This window comes from Littorina saxatilis, linkage group LG10 (assembly GCF_037325665.1).
Source record: "Littorina saxatilis isolate snail1 linkage group LG10, US_GU_Lsax_2.0, whole genome shotgun sequence".
Taxonomy (NCBI): Eukaryota; Metazoa; Mollusca; class Gastropoda; order Littorinimorpha; family Littorinidae; genus Littorina; species Littorina saxatilis.
In genome coordinates, this window is record NC_090254.1 from 2,713,873 (window position 1) to 2,733,921 (window position 20,049).

The 20,049-nt window shown below is 43.4% G+C and overlaps 1 protein-coding gene across 1 annotated transcript in view; it reads left to right on the plus strand.

The window, feature by feature from the left end:
• Positions 1-8,173, plus strand: part of LOC138977958 (polyhomeotic-like protein 2) — a 33,180-nt gene extending 25,007 nt beyond the window's left edge. Inside the window, exons 14-17 of the mRNA XM_070350564.1 lie at positions 186-344; positions 2,435-2,544; positions 3,150-3,284; positions 5,246-8,173. Of these exons, the coding sequence (XP_070206665.1) occupies positions 186-344; positions 2,435-2,544; positions 3,150-3,284; positions 5,246-5,476 (635 nt within the window). The 3' untranslated portion in view covers positions 5,477-8,173. The remainder of the gene's footprint in view (positions 1-185; positions 345-2,434; positions 2,545-3,149; positions 3,285-5,245) is intronic.
• The last annotated feature ends 11,876 nt before the right edge of the window (positions 8,174-20,049 follow it).

Consider the following 20,049-nt stretch of genomic DNA (forward strand, 5'->3'; position numbering starts at 1 on the left):
GTCTTTTACCTGCCACAGTGGTGACACGGGCGAACATGGATACCGTCTGACCCTGCACAGAAAGTTGACCCATGCATTAGTCTCACTTACACTATTACACATGTATGTATTTAGAGCACTTAGTTTTCTTTGTTTCTCATATCTCATGGTTTTCAGTTGAACGTTTGTGTGATATATTTGTGCAGCCCACTTCAGCGGGACGGGCGAGGAGGACATGCGGGTGTGTGAGTACTGCGGCAATCACCGACAGTCGCAGCTCTTCCGCAACTCGGGCCGCTTCTGTTCCACCACCTGCTCCAAGCGGTACAGCGTCAACTGCTCTTCACGCGTGGGCAAGACCAAAGGTGACTGTTGGCGTCTTTCTTGTGTGACTGTTCACCTTGTGTTGTTTTCATTGGTTTGTCTGTTCCACCATCTGCTGCAAGCGGTACAGCGTCGCCTTCTCTAAAGACGTCTTTCTTGTGTGACTGTTCACCTTGTGTTGTTTTCATTGGTTTGTCTGTTCCACCACCTGCTGCAAGCGGTACAGCGTCGCCTTCTCTAAACACGTCTTTCTTGTGTGACTGTTCACCTTGTGTTGTTTTCATTGGTTTGTCTGTTCCACCACCTGCTGCAAGCAATACAGCGTCGCCTTCTCTAAACACGTCTTTCTTGTGTGACTGTTCACCTTGTGTTGTTTTCATTGGTTTGTCTGTTCCACCACCTGCTGCTAGCGATACAGCGTCACCTTCTCTAAACACGTCTTTCTTGTGTGACTGTTCACCTTGTGTTGTTTTCATTGGTTTGTCTGTTACACCACCTGCTGCAAGCAATACAGCGTCGCCTTCTCTAAACACGTCTTTCTTGTGTGACTGTTCACCTTGTGTTGTTTTCATTGGTTTGTCTGTTCCACCACCTGCTGCAAGCGATACAGCGTCACCTTCTCTCAACGCTTGGGCAAGACCAAAGGTGACTGTGCGCCTTGTGTTATTTGGACGGGTTTGTCTGTTTGGTCATCACAGAGGAACACCGACTTTTAGACCTTCACAAGTCTGAACAAATCTTGTCTTAAACAGGAGGGAGTCTTGAAATGTAGGTCAACTTACAGAGGGTATGAACAAAACATTATCCAAAAAAAAAAGGGTTATAAAACATGGGGGTCTTACAAGATTCACTGTACAAAGCAAAGCGTTTTCGACGAGAGAAATATCCATAATAGGCAACATCCAGGAAATTTCGCATTCAAGAATAAAGAAAAACTTGCTACAGCAGTAAAAGGGAAGAAATCACTGACGTGCATTACAGTGACATTGGCAGACCTCAGTCTTAGGTCACTGACGTTTACTTTTTGATCTGACACATTGGTCTTACTCCTGGCCAGTCGACCATCTGATGGTGCTGTTGTTGAAGGTCTCAGTCAGGACATTTGGACCCATGCATATTTTTTGTCCATACTGGAAATAAATCTTTCAGCTTTATATGGAAATTGAAGCCAATAAAATTTGAGTTGAGTTGAGTTGGTTTGTGAAAGTGTGAATACTCTTGCTTTTAGTGAGGCAAACCTTCTGCATGTGCTCCTTGTCCACATGTTTCAGACACACCCCTCGCTAGTGACTGGCCTGTAATGGCACATGTTTCAGACGCACCCCTCGCTAGTGACTGGCCTGTAATGGCACATGTTTCAGACGCACCCCTCGCTAGTGACTGGCCTGTAATGGCACATGTTTCAGACACACTCCTCGCTAGTGACTGGCCTGTAATGTCACATGTTTCAGACACACCCCTCGCTAGTGACTGGCCTGTAATGTCACATGTTTCAGACACACTCCTCGCTAGTGACTGGCCTGTAATGTCACATGTTTCAGACACACCCCTCGCTAGTGACTGGCCTGTAATGTCACGTTTCAGACACACCCCTCGCTAGTGACTGGCCTGTAATGGCACATGTTTCAGACATACTCCTCGCTAGTGACTGGCCTGTAATGGCACATGTTTCAGACACACCCCTCGCTAGTGACTGGCCTGTAATGTCACATGTTTCAGACATACTCATCGCTAGTGACTGGCCTGTAATGTCACATGTTTCAGACACACCCCTCGCCAGTGACTGGCCTGTAATGTCACATGTTTCAGACACACCCCTCGCTAGTGACTGGCCTGTAATGTCACGTTTCAGACACACCCCTCGCTAGTGACTGGCCTGTAATGTCACATGTTTCAGACACACCCCTCGCTAGTGACTGGCCTGTAATGTTATTGGGGAAAGTTTGACTCAATAAAAAGCAAAAGTATTGACTTGTTGCCAACTCGACAGAGTTATTTCCGAACATTGTCAATTGACCCATTGACCTCTTGAGTCTGGGAACAACTCTGTGCGTACAATAGGCTTTGGTTCTAACGCTATCTTAATGATCAAGCCATGTTATATTGACTGAATGTCTGCGTTTCCCACCAGGTGGCGTGACAGCAGGCAAGTATCAGCCCAAGAAAAAGCTGGGACTGACGGCGAAGAAAGGCTGGAGGACTGGACATGGCGGTCGTCTGGCGTACAACATCAACATGAGGGTGAGTCTTATATTTCTTGGCCTGTCTTGGTTGTGTAGTATATAGGACAAAGCAGAACGCATTTGATGATGACAAAATGTTTTGATGATACTCTGTACGAGGTAAGACTGGTTCTCATCATTTTTCCAAAAGGACATGAGATACCAACTGTGATGTCAAATTTCTCTTGGTGTCTGCCCCACATGTATTACTGTTCAGTACATTTGCGTTTCATACATTTGTGTGTACAATTTCAGACAGTCCCTCCATCTTCAATTTGTTTGGCTTATTTTATCGGATGCTATTGATTAGCCTTTTTACTGCTTGCTTCTTCATACTCATTTATATGTGCTTATGGTGATAACAGATAGGGAGCAGACTGCTTCAAGACACGCTTGTTGACTAACTGCCCGCCCTTGCTTCTCTCCCTGTCCACTACACAGCCGCAGGAAGAAACGCCGACCTCGCCACCATCACCACCAGTGGAGCACGACGACTCCCACAGCAGTCAGGACAGCAGCCCCGCCTCCCTCCCCGCCCCGGCCCCTCCCCCGCTAGCACAGCTTGTTGCTTGTTCAGGTGGCAGGGCCGCTGTGTGTTCTGATGATAACCGTTCTCTCTCCCAGCCTGCCGCTGGCGCCACGGAGATGAGCAGTTCTAACAGCGGCCAGGAGACCAGCTCGTCCGGCGCCTCCCCGCCGCCACAGCCCGACTTTGACGTGGACATGGAGGGACCCAAGACAGACCCCGCCAAGTGGAGCGTAAGTACCCTGGGCTTTAGTTGTCACACAGCTGTCACTAAAAGTAGCTTTAGTTGTCACACAGCTGTCACTAAAAGTAGCTTTAGTTGTCACACAGCTGTCACTAAAAGTAGCTTTAGTTGTCACACAGCTGTCACTAATAGTAGCTTTAGTTGTCGCACAGCTGTCACTAAAAGTAGCTTTAGTTGTCACACAGCTGTCACTAAAAGTAGCTTTAGTTGTCACACAGCTGTCACTAAAAGTAGCTTTAGTTGTCACACAGCTGTCACTAAAAGTAGCTTTAGTTGTCACACAGCTGTCACTAATAGTAGCTTTAGTTGTCACACAGCTGTCACTAAAAGTAGCTTTAGTTGTCACACAGCTGTCACTAAAAGTAGCTTTAGTTGTCACACAGCTGTCACTAAAAGTAGCTTTAGTTGTCACACAGCTGTCACTAAAAGTAGCTTTAGTTGTCACACAGCTGTCACTAAAAGTAGCTTTAGTTGTCACACAGCTGTCACTAAAAGTAGCTTTAGTTGTCACACAGCTGTCACTAAAAGTAGCTTTAGTTGTCACACAGCTGTCACTAAAAGTAGCTTTAGTTGTCACACAGCTGTCACTAAAAGTAGCTTTAGTTGTCACACAGCTGTCACTAAAAGTAGCTTTAGTTGTCACACAGCTGTCACTAAAAGTAGCTTTAGTTGTCACACAGCTGTCACTAAAAGTAGCTTTAGTTGTGCGTAGCAAAATGTGCGTGTTGTATCTTCTTTTTTCTCTGGCGGTATCGACAATATCGTTATTGAAACAATCCCAGTGCACTAAGGGATTTATAGAGCAAATCTCGAAAATAATTATTGAACTCAGCGCTATGCGCTTCGTTCAATAATGAATTTTCTCGATTTGCTCTATAAATCCCTTAGTGCACTGGGATGTCTCAATAACTTAAATAATAAATCACTTTTCTATAGTGCAAGTCCATATTCACAGTTCCAAGCTCACATAGCTGTGATTCCCTTGCAAGTGATTGCATTGTTGTTTCAGACGATAGAACCTGCTGTATTCTCTGCTGTATTCTCTGCAATTCAATCGCAGGTCAGAACCAATCAGAATGAACCGTGCTGCCTTCACGTCGTGAATTGAACAAATGGTGGACAGCAGCGAACAGGGTCTCTTCAAAACTTTTCCGAAGAACAGTTTTCTACTCAGATACAAAACAGATATTTTAGGCGTGTATTATGGTAGAGAACCCTCAGATACAACTGCCTGATAACTTTCTTGTGAAGGCCCAATGCTGAAAGGTGATGTTTGAACATAGACAGAGTAGATGGAAACTTGCTTTGCCAAAAAGCGTCTGTTTGCGTGCAGTGAATTGTAGCGGTGTGACGGGTTGTTGCATGAGAGTCAATGGGCGATGGCCTTGTAGGTCAGGAATGGTACAATGGGCGATGGCCGTGTAAGTCAGGAATGGTACAATGGGCGATGGCCGTGTAGGTCAGGAATGGTACAATGGGCGATGGCCTTGTAGGTCAGGAATGGTGCAATGGAATCACAGAAGTGTCGCACTAGATTGAGTCGGCCTCTGCCGTCACATTGTTCAAATAAGGGAAATACATCGCTCAAGCGACATATTAAATGTTAATGAAATGCAAGTTCATAGCTGCCAACCCTCCTGGATTTTCCGGGAATCTCCCGAATTTTACAACTTCTCCCTGCTCATATTCAAGACTAAACGGTCCCCCTGGACCCCTTGGCTCCTGGATTTTGACTTCAGAAGTTTGGCAGCTATGCAAGTTTTTGATATGTGTGGAATATTAATTGAATGCAAGATTTGAATGTTGACTATTCTGTCGGCTCAGGTTGTAGAGGTGTACCAATTTGTGAAGAAACTTAACGGGATGCACAGAGTTCTCTGAGCTCCACCCCCATGATAACTAAATGTTCATACACGACCAGTAGTAACATTGACCACTGTAACGTTGCAGGTTATTGAGGTGTACGAGTTTGTCAAGAACCTGCCGGGTTGCACGGAGTACGCTGACGAGTTCCGGCAGCAGGAGATTGACGGCCAGGCCCTACTGCTGCTGAAGGAGGACCACCTGATGACCGCCATGAGCATCAAGCTTGGCCCAGCCCTCAAGATATGCGCGCGTATCAACACCCTGCGTGAAGAGGCCCTGAGTAGTGCCGCTGCTGCCACCACACCCACCACGTAGCTGTGGTGTTTGTGGGTGAAAATGGTATAGACTGTTGTGTGAAGATGATTGTGAACTTTTAACTCACACAAGTTGTATGAGAATCTTCAGACTTTTGGCTGAAATCAGACTTTTTCTGTGAGCCCCAGGGATACAATTTCAGAGCAGTTGTATGGTTCATGCCCAGACTTTTCATTCATCCCAGTTCCCATGTCTGTGAACTCTGGGACTGAATCAACACGATGCTTGAAGAGGCTCTGAGTACTGCCACCACTCCCACCACGTAGCTGTGTGTGAGTGGGTGCGTTGTGTTAAAGACGTGAACTTTGAAGTCTAGGCCTGTATCAACACGCTGCATGAAGAGGCTCTGAGTGATGCCGCTGCTGCCACCACGTCGACCAGGTAGCTCTGGTATTGGTGGGTGAAAGTGGTGTGCACGGTAGTGTGAAGACGTGAACTTTGAATGCCAGGACTGTACAGCAGTTCAAGTTGCATGTACATTTTAAAATGGATGCCCGGGGCCCGGTAGCTCAGTTGGTAGAGCACTGGACTTGTGATCGAAAGGTCGCAGGTTCGAATTCGGGCCGGGACGGACACGGGTCAACTTTATGTGCAGACCCAGAGACGGAAGCCATGTCCCACCCCCGTGTCATCACAATGGCACGTAAAAGACCTTGGTCATTCTGCCATAAGTGCAGGTGGCTGAATACACCTAAACACGCAGACACCTGGGTAGCGCGACTCCGTTGCTGCTAGCTTTCCACTGGGAGGAAGTGACCCGAATTTCCCAGCGATGGGACAATAAAGTAATGAAAATGAAAATAAGCTAGGGCTGGATCTAGGTTGATGCACCTTTTATCTCAAGGAGAGACCCAAAATATCCCCTTCAAATGCTAAATTCAAACACCATCTGTATCCATGCCTTATTTTGGAAGCCCCTCCCTCTCATTTACTAGGGCCAGCCTTTATGGACATGGTGCCTAGAGAGGGTGTTGGTAGTGTAGTAACCATGACAACATCATGGAGATGCATACTCAGACCTAGGAATGCATACGATTTTGCTGTATTGTGTACGCTTGATTGTCTAAGTAACAATCGGGGGGGGGATATGAGAAAAAAATTCCTAGACAAATGTTCTTCACAAGCGCATCCCGAAGCCGATCCAATATTTTGTCATGAAACATTGAAAGAAGCATTTGTTTTAAAGGTATTGGTAAACTTAATTAACGGTGCAACGGACACATGCAACGCATGTTTAAATCATGGATGTTCAAGTGCTGTGTGGAGTGCACTCATTTTTCTGAAAATACACTAAGTTTGTTTGAGAATACTCCAAGTGCAAAACAGGGGCTCCCAGGTCTGCATTCTATGTTCTTGATGCATACTGCAAGCCAGTAAATAAAATGAAGTTTAGGAGCTTCAAAATGACCAAGGAGAAATACAGAAAGCTGCTGCCGAGAATACAAGACAGGGATCAAAGTGAAATGGAAGACAGCAGAGAAGATCAACAGCTGCTATTTAAAATCTGTTTTAAGTTCCTGTCACATGCATGACTCATGTAGACACAAAGTGCTTGTTACTGTCAACAGGAAGCAGCATGTGATATTATGGACGTTACAGTTTTACACCAGGAACATTTTAGTCTGGAAATGTTGGCTGGCAGCATGATTTAACAAAGTGAGTTAACAATCTTGAGAATGCTGCAGAGATTTGTACGCCTCATATGACATCGTAAATTTAAACACTTTTGCCGGTTGCGCACAAAGTAACAAAGTGAGTAAAACATCTTGTGAGCGCTTCTCTGTTTTCTACGCCTGTAATGGCAGTTTAGCTGAGCGGTTTAGGGAAATGAGAGTTTGGTGCCTTGGTTCTCTGACTCTGACATGACGATGATGATTGTGACACAGGGTTCAAAGAAAAGGAACGACCAAGCTGCTGTTCATCACACAGTCAGCAACAGACCCACCTTGTATAGTATAGATATACATGTACTTGGAACTGAATGTCAGGATATGCCTGTAACATGTTAAATGTAAATATATGTATGTGTACTTAGAACTGCAAACGGAACCCGAACTGACAAAGATCTTATGCCATGACTAAAGAAACAAAAAGTACAAGAGGCGTTGGTGTTTAGAGCAATGTAAAGAACACAAGGAACCAGCAATACTGCCGGTAGAGTGGACTGTCTTGTGACTGTGCATAGACCATTTATCCTGGACCGCCAACTAGCTCTCTCTCCGCTCTTTCTCTCTATTACGAGGTAGCGCCTCTCGCATTTAGGAACCTACGCTTACATGGCCTTTCAGAAATCAGGGGGACGTGATATCCGGTGTCGATTGTAAACATGGACGAAGTTGCTGAGGTAAGTTCTGAAAATGCTAAAATAAACTCGGCAAAAGTGCATATGGAACATGTTTTTCGATGAGTTTTGTTGAGTTTAGTTTGGAGTTTTGGAAAATCCAGTTCATTGTCACCTCCGATTGTCACAAATAACTGGAGCGTGCTTTCTTTTCACTGTCTTCGAATCGCTGGCCTTTCAAACCGGACGCGACGCGCCCCTAAAAGTCGAGAGTCGTAACCTCAAAGGGTCACGTGACGAGTTGGCGGTCCAGGCTATTTGGTCTATGGACTGTGTGAAAGCATGCTTTTTGTAGAACTGCTGTAAACGACATTATGTTTCGGTATGACTGCTGTAAATAATATTATGTACAGACATTGTGGAATGTTTGTGTATGACTGCTCTAAATGACATTGTGAAAAATGTGTGTATAGATGATGTAAATGAGAGTTTGTAGCTGCAGAAGACTAAGTGGAAAGACTGAGTTTGTAGCTGCAGAAGACTAAGTGGAAAGACTGAGTTTGTAGCTGCAGAAGACTAAGTGGAAAAACTGAGTTTGCATGACAGAGAAATGAACAGTATTTTATCAGTCAAAAACACCAGACATGAATGATGAAGTCGACACTGGACCGTTGGCATGACAGTGTCACGGGAATTTTTGAGGACCAGGATTGATATTTGTAAAGAAATACTTGTATTCTTTTTCTACATTCAAGGGCTGCAACTCCAACAAGCATAGTGCGACTCGTTGGCATTATACTTGTCTCATCACAATATCGGACCCTATTACTGGTGAAAACACAAAACTGTGGAACCTCCTTTTTAAGACCACCGGAAAGCTGAGTAAATCAGGAGGGAGTCTTGAAACGTTATGGACAGAAAGTCTGAGTAAATCAGGAGGGAGTCTTGAAACGTTATGGACAGAAAGTCTGAGTAAATCAGGAGGGAGTCTTGAAACATTATGGACAGAAAGTCTGAGTAAATCAGGAGGGAGTCTTGAAACGTTATGGACAGAAAGTCTGAGTAAATCAGGAGGGAGTCTTGAAACGTTATGGACAGAAAGTCTGAGTAAATCAGGAGGGAGTCTTGAAACGTTATGGACAGAAAGTCTGAGTAAATCAGGAGGGAGTCTTGAAACGTTATGGACAGAAAGTCTGAGTAAATCAGGGGGGAGTCTTGAAACGTTATGAACAGAAAGTCTGAGAAAACGGGACTTAAAGGGAGGGACACTTAAATTGGAGGGGTCTTAAAGGGGAGCTACACTGTAGCTGTTAATAACAAATATAGCTTGGACTGTATCAAATTGAAAAGAGAAAGATGTATGTTTGTGGGGCCTGTTCATATATCACAGAGACGAGCGTTTGTGACACGTTAAACACCAAATAAAGAAATAAAGAAAGCGTTTGTGACTGTTGGAACCTGCAAATGTTGATGAATGTTATCAGAAGTGTTGAGATGTGGTTGTGAGACTGAGAGTGCATGATTGTGAATACCTGGTTACAAGCACACTGCCAGTGTCAACCGTTTTACATGGACATTATTGAAATATCTACACCATGCTACAAACAGCCACGGGTTCCAGATACCAATTACCATTGGCTTAAAAACATTCAGAATTGAAGAGACACAGAACACATGTCGTTGAGTAATGACAAGGAGTGTGATTAAGTTGTTGGTCACATTGAGTAATGACAAGGAGTGTGATTAAGTTGTTGGTCACATTGAGTAATGACAAGGAGTGTGATTAAGTTGTTGGTCACAGTCTGTAGATTGATGATGATAAAATCGTTTATTTAATGTCACTCTGTAAAAACATTGGCGACATTTGTCTTAGATTAAAAACACACACAGGCGCGCACACAAACTTTCCCTTTATGTACAGTGGTTCACCACCCCCGCACACTCTCACTCATCTAATTAAAAGTGGTAATAAGAGATACTTGGATATAAAAGGGTATTCTTAAAATGTTCTGATAAAAATATAGAGTAGATATGAAAAGCAATGGTGTTAGTTGCAGTAATATCTCTTCATATCCAGGGACCAAGTGGGTGCGTGTGCACAAGTCTAGTGATAAGTTTGGGACCTTGCCACCCAAGGTCTTTATTAAAACTTAAAAGATAGCTCAATTGTTCATTTGGGGTATTTGGCAGGATACAGTGGAGTCCGGGTACAACGAATCTCAAGGGAGATACATTTTAGTTTGTTATATCAGCAATTCGCTGTAGAGTTTTCAACCCTAAATGGCCTTAAGACAAGTTTTCCCACTCACCTTCAAATGATCGTCCCATCGATCTTTCCTTGGAGAGTACAATCTCTGCATGTTTTCAACAGCTTCATAATACAGGGTGACCCCCAAAAAAGAGTACCCAAACAAAACGTCACAAATTGAACAAAAAGAAAGCAATCTTCATAACATTTATTTACACACACAAGTAGCCTCTGCATGATTTGCACAGAAAATTTTAGCGTTCTAGCTTGTCTTTCAGGAAAGTTATTCTCATTCTACAGAACATGCTCCAAATGGCCTCCCCCGGATTTAAATCCCCCAGATTTTTATCTTTGGGGGTTCCTGGAAGACAACGTCTACAGGAACAACCAACAGACAATCACAGAACTCAAGAGAGCCATCACAACAACCATTCGTGGAATCTCGCAACAGGAGTGTGTGCGGGTGATTGATAACTTTGCGCGGCGAGTTCAAGTTTGCCTGCAGCGGCGCGGAGGCCATTTGGAGCATGTTCTGTAGAATGAGCATAACTTTCCTGAAAGACAAGCTAGAACGCTAAAATTTTCTGTGCAAATCATGCAGAGGCTACTTGTGTGTGTAAATACATTTTATGAAGATTGCTTTATTTTTGTTCAATTTATGACGTTTTGTTTGGGTACTCTTTTTTGGGGGTCTCCCTGTATAATCCATAGAGAGAGGCATAGTTCAAATGTTAACTTTACTGTCACAATTTTAGAAGTAAAATTTAAAAAGTCGTGTAAAAGCATGTGCATGTACATTCTGATCAATCTCCGTGTCCGTCAAAAAAGACACTGCACACACTGACACTGCTGCGACACACGTACTAAGCTGTTTTGAAAAAGTCCAGAATTATTTTGCACAGTTCGCTAGAAAAGCTGGATGAATAACACGAACAATTCTTAATAGAAATATCTTTTTGGTAAAGTGGCTGTGTATGATTCTGTTCTGCACTACAGTTAAACGAATGGTAAAACACAATGATGTATAAAGGTTGCGTTGTCTTTTGTGTGTTTGTGTGTGTGTGTCGGTGTCGGTGTGTGTGCCGGTGTGTGTGTGTGCCGGTGTGTGTGTGTCGGTGTGTGTGTGTGTCGGTGTGTGTGTGTGTGTGTGTGTGGTTCTATGTGTTTCTGTATAGCTCCAAGTTTGCCATTAAATTCTGTTTTTAGAATCAGAGTTTTTAGTTAAAAAATGAACTAATTTTTGCTTTTTTGAAGAAAAAAAATTAATACATGTATTATATGGTTTAAATTTGTAAAAAAAAATTTGATCTGTTGAGACAAACAGGACAATGTAACTTGTAACACAATCTGTGCAATCTGGTTTACTTTCAAACATAAAAGTTCAAGTAACTGAGGCGGGCAGTAGCAGTGCGTGAAAAAAGTACGGACAGTTTTCGCGGGCTTTTGCGCAAAGGCCAAAGTAACCGGTGCTTTTTTTGTGTGCCTCCCCCCTTTATTTTTTCGGCGGACACTTTTGCAATTTCGGCGGAACAAAAAAAAATGTCGGCGGAAATCCGCCGTTCGGCGGACAATTCCCATGCCTGATAATTTACTGCAGTAAAACACGAACCCAGTTTTACTGCAGTAAAACTGAAATGAGTTTTACTGCAGTAAAAACGTCTGCTTGGGCGAACGATGACATTATTCGGTTTTACTGCATGTTCTGTATCCAAGAGTTGTTTTTCCTTTGTTTGTGTAGTGTGACTTCCCTTCCCCCTTTTTGGTTTGGCAGCCGCCATTTGTACTGGTCAGCCAGCACCAGGTCCCGCTTGATTCTCAGTGAAAAAAAAACCATACACAGCTACATACTGAGGATGTTGAAGAATTTTCTGCAGTTGCCCCAACTGTAAGCGGACATCATGTCAGAGGATCATCTGTCAAGCAGAAGCCGCACCTCGGCCACAAGCAGCTTTGCAGCGCGTAAGCGTGCCAAGGCAGAGGCCGCACGTGCACGACTCCAATTCGCACGCATAGAATTTGACATTATGAGAGAAAGAGCAAAGAATGAACGTATTAAAAGCGAATGCGACGCACACTTGAAGCTCCTCAAAGAAGAGAAAGAAGCAGCAGCTGCTCAGTGAAGCAGAAGCAAACCGTCTTTAGAAGATGAGAATAGCATTGGCAATCTATCGCATGCAAGAGGTATCTCTCCTACTTTTAAACTGCCTGCTGAGAATGCTGAGGAGAAAACAAGAAAGTATGTGGCTAGCCTCTACAGCCAGCACAACACTGAAGTTGATGTGTCTGATCATCAGAATGCAGCAGCAGGGACTGGTGAATCATCCGTCAAGTGCCCCATACACAAGACGCAACACTCTCTGACAGAGTGTAAAGCTTTCAGAGCCAAATCTTGGCAGGAGCGAAAGACTGTCCTCAAAGACAATAATATTTGTTACAAGTGTTTGTCGTCGAACACACACATAGCCATCTTGGACACCCGGCCAGTGCTTGAATGTGCTAACATCCCAAATGACAGAACAGAAATCCCCACACCAGTGCCCGTATGCTTCTGGGGGAAGTTCGCGAAAACTCCCGAAGTTTTGAGTGACATCGGAAGAACTTGCCTCACTTTCGTATGCATGGGCCGGAAGAAGGGCTTACTTCGGAGCAAAGCGAGGAAGTAATTGATGGTAGTTTGCGACAACTTCCTACGTTTTGAGCGACATCGGAAGTACATCCTCAATTTCGCATGCATGGGACGGAAAAAGTGCTTACTTTTGAAGCAAGCGAGGAAGTAAGTGAGCGTAATTGTACTACAGCGAAACCCAGGGCCCGTATGCATGAACTAGAAGTAAGAAACACTGGAAGTAGAGGCCTCTTTTCGAAGTGGGAACTCCCGAAGTCAACTTTCTAACTGTTCACAATGCATGAACTGACTTGAACGCCAAAGTAGTGACAGCGAGAGTATTAAGGTCAAGGTCGGGGAAATTGGGGGAATCCCAACTAATACGCATGCGCACGTTTCTATCAACATAGCAGTCAACGAAAATGGCAAGGCACGTGTGCCGCTCAAAAAGAAAGTAGACACGGAGGGGCGTTCTGCGCCTTTTTCAGATGGTGAAATTGCTGTCCTCTTGACAGAAGTGTTTTACGAAAGAACGGTTATTCTGTCCAAATTTCAGAACAGTCTAACTGTTAAACATAAAGACGTTGTCTGGTCCAAAATTGCCAAAGAAGTGTCGGTCTCTCCCTCTCTCTCTCTCTCTCTTACGACACACGCACACACAGACAAACGTACACTCATGCACATACTGACACTATGACACAAGTGACACTGACGGCACACATAAACACACACACACACCACACACTGCACACACACACACACACGCGCGCGCTCGCGCGCACACATATATACACACACACGCACCCATACACGCACGCACACAGTCACAAACAAATAACCACACACTCACTCTCTCTCACTTTCTCTCATTCTCTCTCAATCTACACTCATACACACACTGAAACTAGGATGACACAAGTGACACGTCACACACACACACACCCCCACACACACACATACACACACACACACACACACACACACACACACACATACTCACCGTAGTGACACACATATACACACGCGCGTACAGTTGAAAGTCAAGACATGATATGATTTTTTCAAAGCATAGGAAGGTTTCTTTTGCAAATGAATAAAATTAACACAGAGGCAAAACCCGGTTTTTGCAGCCGGAATGCAATTGCGGAGGCTTAAAAATGAAAAGATTAATAAAAAAAATATATAGCTCCCGGAGGAACTTGAACCCGGAGCGAATGAACGAGAGTCCGGAACCGTTACCACTGCACTATGTTACTCGTGTAGAATAGAGGCATGATGAAAAAAGGCATTCTGAGTTATTCAGTCGCAGTGCTGGTTTGAAAGCTCGCCACCTTCGCCGAATGACTCGAGCACGTTTTTTTCGGTCAGTAACTGATCGAACTGTCGCTTTTGAGTCACTCTGTTTTAAGCATTTCACCTAAATTAAACAAGAATGTCATGGTGCAAGGTAGGAGACCGTCTCATTGTAGCCAAGTTACGACAGTTGCTCGATTGACGCATTTCACGTCTTCGATATTGTGTCTGAGATCATTTCCCAATGAGCTGCCTTTAAAAACGGAATGTCCTGCAATTGTAGTATGCGCTGGAGGTTTCTTTTGGATGGGTAAGGACCCTTGAGATGCGATATCGTCGTATAATTATGTCAAGCGAGAGGCCCTTGACATTGGAAGTGGGAACTTCGAAAGCAAAGTTGCCAGCTACTCGGTATGCACGAGCTAAATTGAACGCCGAAGTAGTGGCTTCGAGAGTTCTGAGGTCAAGGTCGAGAAAATTGGGGGAATCCCAATTAGTGCGCATGCGTTTGTAAACGGCAGGCTTGGTGACCAGAAGAAACGAATCTCATCGCGAGTTCGTAAATGGGCAAACGTTGATCGCGCTGTAGCTTTTACTATAATTGTTGTTTTTAACTGGTTGAACGAAAGCTGTGATAATTGTCCTTAAATAGAATGACTGTCTATAATAATGATTTCGTTGACCAGAATGTTGGGGACAATAAAAAAAAGGTTGTTTATGTGGTAGCAAAGTCGGTTAACTTAAAACTCTTTTTGTAGTGTTTTTTTTAATGATTGTGTATCGGTAAAACTGATGGACAAAAATAGTTTGGTCAGAGCGAATGTTTGTGTTACTGGTAAATTTAAAAAGGCAGAACTCCATTTTTGGGGAATCAAGATATAAGGTTTAGTGAAAAGAAGATAAGTTCAGCAAATTTCATATTATTTGAGAAAATGTGTGTCCGAATTTTTAAAACAGAAAAATTGTTGTACAGGGTGACACGAAAAAAACAGATCCCACCAAAAGTTTAATATTTTCTGAAATAATCAGCCGATTCTTTTATTTTTTCAGGTGAGCCAAGCTGAAATGATGTTCTAACAGCCCACCAAGTTTGAGCTTCAAGATGTCATGGACAACGGAGCATAAGACATTTATAGTCGAGGCCTATTTTCGCCGGCGAACAGATTTGCTCGGGCTGCGCACAACAGACTCTCTGACTGAATCAATATTCCTCGGTGTCCTTGCTGATTTAGGGATAAGTTCAGAGACCATGGGACTGTCAATAACCTCAATAGTAAAAACCCTAACAGGGGATCCCACTCTGGTCGACCTAAATCAGCAAGGACACCGAGGAATATTGATTCAGTCAGAGAGTCTGTTGTGCGCAGCCCGAGCAAATCTGTTCGCCGGCGAAAATAGGCCTCGACTATAAATGTCTTATGCTCCGTTGTCCATGACATCTTGAAGCTCAAACTTGGTGGGCTGTTAGAACATCATTTCAGCTTGGCTCACCTGAAAAAATAAAAGAATCGGCTGATTATTTCAGAAAATATTAAACTTTTGGTGGGATCTGTTTTTTTCGTGTCACCCTGTACTTAGGTGTTTGTAAATTACGTTTGTCCTCGTTAATTGTGAAGAGGATGTATGTTTATATAAAGTTCAAAGTCAAGATTGGATTTTTGTAGCCTACGTGCGTGTGTGCATGTGTATTAGACATAATACATAGACATAGAACACTTTATTATCTCAATTACGATAAACTCGGGTGTGGTGAATCACAATAAACAGCATAAAACGTAAGAACATGAAAAAAATATTAAGGCGCAAATATAGTCAGCTCATCATAGTGTGGGGAGTGGGTACACACACACACACACACACACACACACACACACATACACACCGTCGAACACACACATAACGTCGAACACACACATAACGTCGAACACACACACACACACACACACACACACACACACACACACACACACACACACACCGTCGAACACACACATAACGTCGAACACACACATAACGTCGAACACACACACACACACACACACACACACACACACACACATACACACACACACACACACACCGTCGAACACACACACACCGTCGAACACACACACACCGTCGAACACACACATAATATCGAAAACACACACACACACACACACACACACGCACACACACAAACACACACACACAAACACACACACAAACACACATACAAACACACACATAAACACACACACACACACGGCACGCGCGAACACGCAAACAAACGTATGAAGGAACAGACGCACAATTATACCCGCACGCACGCACACACAGGCAGACAGGCACTCGCACAAATACATACACACACACACACACACACACACACACACACACACACACACACACACAGACACAGATAAAGCAATGACAAAAAAAATAGCAGAAACTTACACTTCAACACTCGAACACACACACACACACACACACACGCACACGCACACAAACACACGCACGCACGCACACAAACACACACACACACACACACACACACACACACACACACACACACACACACACACTCACACATGCACACAACGATGCCCATTTTCATAGAAACACAGTAACCCCCTCGTATAAGCCGGAATGAAAGAGTGGTGGCCAATGACCCAGAACAAACAAAAGTCAAAGCTGGCAACTCAGGTTTGTATTCAGGGAAATTTGCACGAAATGCATGCAGAAGATACGACTTTTCCCTCTATTTTCTCTCTTTGGGAGCGTCAGCTCGGTTTGACATGAAAAACTGAAGAAAAGCCCTGCCTTTTTGCACTGAGAAACTGTGGAAGTAGCGTGTTTACTACTGGGTCTGGCTGTAGTACATTTACCCTCATTTACTTCCTCGTTAGCTTCCAAAGTAAACTCTTTTTTCGTCCCATGCATGCGAAAGTGAGGATGTACTTCCGATGTCACTCAAAACTTTAGAAGTAGTCGCAAAATACCCTGAGTTACTTCCTCGCTTTGCTTCGAGGTAAACCCTTTTTCCGGCCCATGCATACGAAAGTGAGGCAAGTACTTCCGATGTCACTCAAAACTTCGGGAGTTGTCGCAAACTTCCCCCATAAGCATACGGGCCCTGGAGTAAACACGCTGCTTCCAAAGTTTCTCAGTGCAAAATGGCAGGGCTTTTCTTCGGTTTTTCATATAAAACCGATCTAAAGTCCCAAAGAGAGAAAATAAAAAGAAAAGTCGTATCTCGTGCGTGCATTTCGTGTAAATTTCCCTGAATACAAACCTGAGTTGCCAGCTTTGACTTTTCTTTTGTTCGTTCTGGGTCACTGGCCACCACTCTTAAAATTTCATCCCCGCTTTTAGGAGGGGGTGTTTCTATGTAAATGGGCGTCGGTGTGTGAGAGTGTGCGTGTGCGTGTGTGTGTGTGTGTGTGTGTGTGCGTGCGTGCGTGCGTGTGTAGGTGTGCGTCTGTTCATTCATTCATTCGTTTGCAGTGCACGCGCGCACATGTGTGTGTGGGGGGAAGGGTGTGTGTGTGTGTGTGTGTGTGTGTGTGTGTGTGTGTGTGTGTGTGTGCGTGCGTGTGTGTGAAAGTGTTTGTATGTATTTGTGCGAGTGCCTGTGCGTGTGTGCGGGTATAATTGTGCGTTTGTTTGTGTGCGCGTGCGTGTGTGTTCAACGGTGTGTGTGTGTGTGCACCCCCCCCCCCCACACACACACACAAACTATTATGAGCTGATTATTTGCGCCTCGATATTTTATTTATTTTCTTACGTTTTATGTTGTTTGTTGTGATTCACCACACACGAGTTTCTCGAAATTGAGATAATAAAGTGTTCTATGTCCAACACACATGCACACACGCGCGTAGGATAAACAAATCCAATCTTGACTTTCAACTTTACATAAACATACATCCTGTTCACAATTAACGAGGACAAACATAATTCACTAACACCTAAGTACAACAATTTATCTTTTGTAAAAATGTGCACGCACATTTTCTCAATTAATATGAAAGTTACTGAACTTATCTTCTTTTCACTACACCTTATATCTTGATTCCCCCCAAAACTTGAGTTCTGCCTTTTTAAATTGACCAGTAGCCCAAAACTTTCGCTCTAACCAAACAGTTTTACTGATACACAATCATTAAAAAAAAAAAAAAGAAGTTTAACATAACCGACTTCGCTACCACATAAACGAAAAAAGTTTTATTCTCCCCAACATTCTGGTCAACAAAATCATTATTACGTCTTTCGCGAGAGCAACGTTTTTTTCTGCAGTAAAACAGTTTTACTGCATTAAAATTGAAATCAAGAATGCTGCAGTAAAATGGTGATGTTGTTTTACTGGAGAAAAACTGTTTACACTTTTTCTTCAGCATTTTGGCATTATTCAGTTATTCTGCAGAAAAACAGAAATGCTGGAGAAAAACTGTCTTTTCTGCAGCATTTCTGCATAATGTCATCTTTCGCCGAAGCAACGGGTTTTTCTGGAGCAAAACATTTTACTGCAGTAAAATTGAAATCAAGAATGCTGCAGTAAAACGGTGCTGTTGTTTTACTGCAGAAAACCTGTTTACACTTTTTCTGCAGCATTTTGTACTGGCTCATTATAATGTTGGAGCACGCGAGCCCCCCTCTGTCGAGAGATGGACTGATTCAGAATTACCAATAGTTGTGCGTGACACGAATGTATTTTGTCTGTCTGACTTCCTTTCCGCATTGTGAAGTTGAATATAATGCCCTTGTGCTACACGCCTGCTGATTGGTACACTGCGGAACAAACTATTATACTATCCCAGGGGGCGACGAATACAAACGCTACTTTACAAGGTCGTTCGATTTTTCTCCAGAAAAACTGTCACAGACTATTCTGAAGAAAAAGTTAATCGCAATAATGCTGCAGAAAACCAAGTAAACATTATGCTTCAGAAAAACTGTTTTACTACAGTAAAAAAAACGTTGCTTCGGCGAAAGATTACATTATGCAGAAATGCTGCAGAAAAGACAGTTTTTCTCCAGCATTTCGGTTTTTCTCCAGAATAACTAAATAATGTCATAATCCGCCAAGAGCCAGTACAAAATGCTGCAGAAAAAATGTAAACAGGTTTTCTGCAGTAAAACAACAGCACCGTTTTACTGCAGCATTCTTGATTTCAATGTTACTGCAGTAAATTTTTTTGCTGCAGAAAAAACGCTGCTTCGGCGAAAGATGACATTATGCAGAAATGCTGCAGAAAAGAACGTTTTTTCCCCAGCATTTGTCTTTTCTGCAGAATAACTGAATAAAGTCTTAATCCGCTAAGGATAACCATCCTCTCTCTCTTCCTGGGGGCACAGAGACGCGATTGGGGCTTTGCATGGTCCAACGATGAAGAGATGGCAGTCAACGGAAGCACAGAGAGCTTCTGGGGAACGACGAACATGAGAGCCAAAACTGATTGCATCATTTTCAAAGTGTTGGTCAGGCACAATGGGCTGATGCTTACTGCCGCTATGGAAAAAAAGGAGTCCTGTGTGAATACAACAAATAATCCCTAAGCTGACCACGCTTGAAACTGTGCATTGTTTGTGGGCTTGCTTGACAGTGAGTGGGGGTGGGGGTGCCAAGTGCGTTGGGTGCGCGCGCGCGCGTGTGTGTGTGGTGTTTGTGTGTGCGTGTGTGTGTGTGTGTGTGTGTGTGTTAGTTAGGACCTGTAGACTATTTTAATTTCTTTGGTCCAACAGGATCTTGCACTTATTGGTAATATTTCACGAGCAATCTTTAAAACTCACCAGTACATATATACTCTAGTTGTAATTAAGGGGAGAGGTGGCACGAAAACGAAAAACGTACTGTTTTTTTGTGTGCAATATTTTGATGTATTTTCAAGCATTAGAGCATAACAAGTCACATTCATGCTCATTTGCAGAACTAAAACCAATTTTTGTTGTTGAAAATACAATGATTTTTTACCAAAAAGGCCCAAAAAGTGACATTACGCTGTAGCTCTTAATTATAAATTCGTTGAAGCTGCAGGGTAGACATTTTTCATAATGTGTTCACCAGTAGCTATTTCCCGTAATAACACAGCATTTTTTAACAATTTCATTTCCAGATTCGGTTGAGAGGCATGCAATGAGGGAAGATACCATTGTGCATGACATAC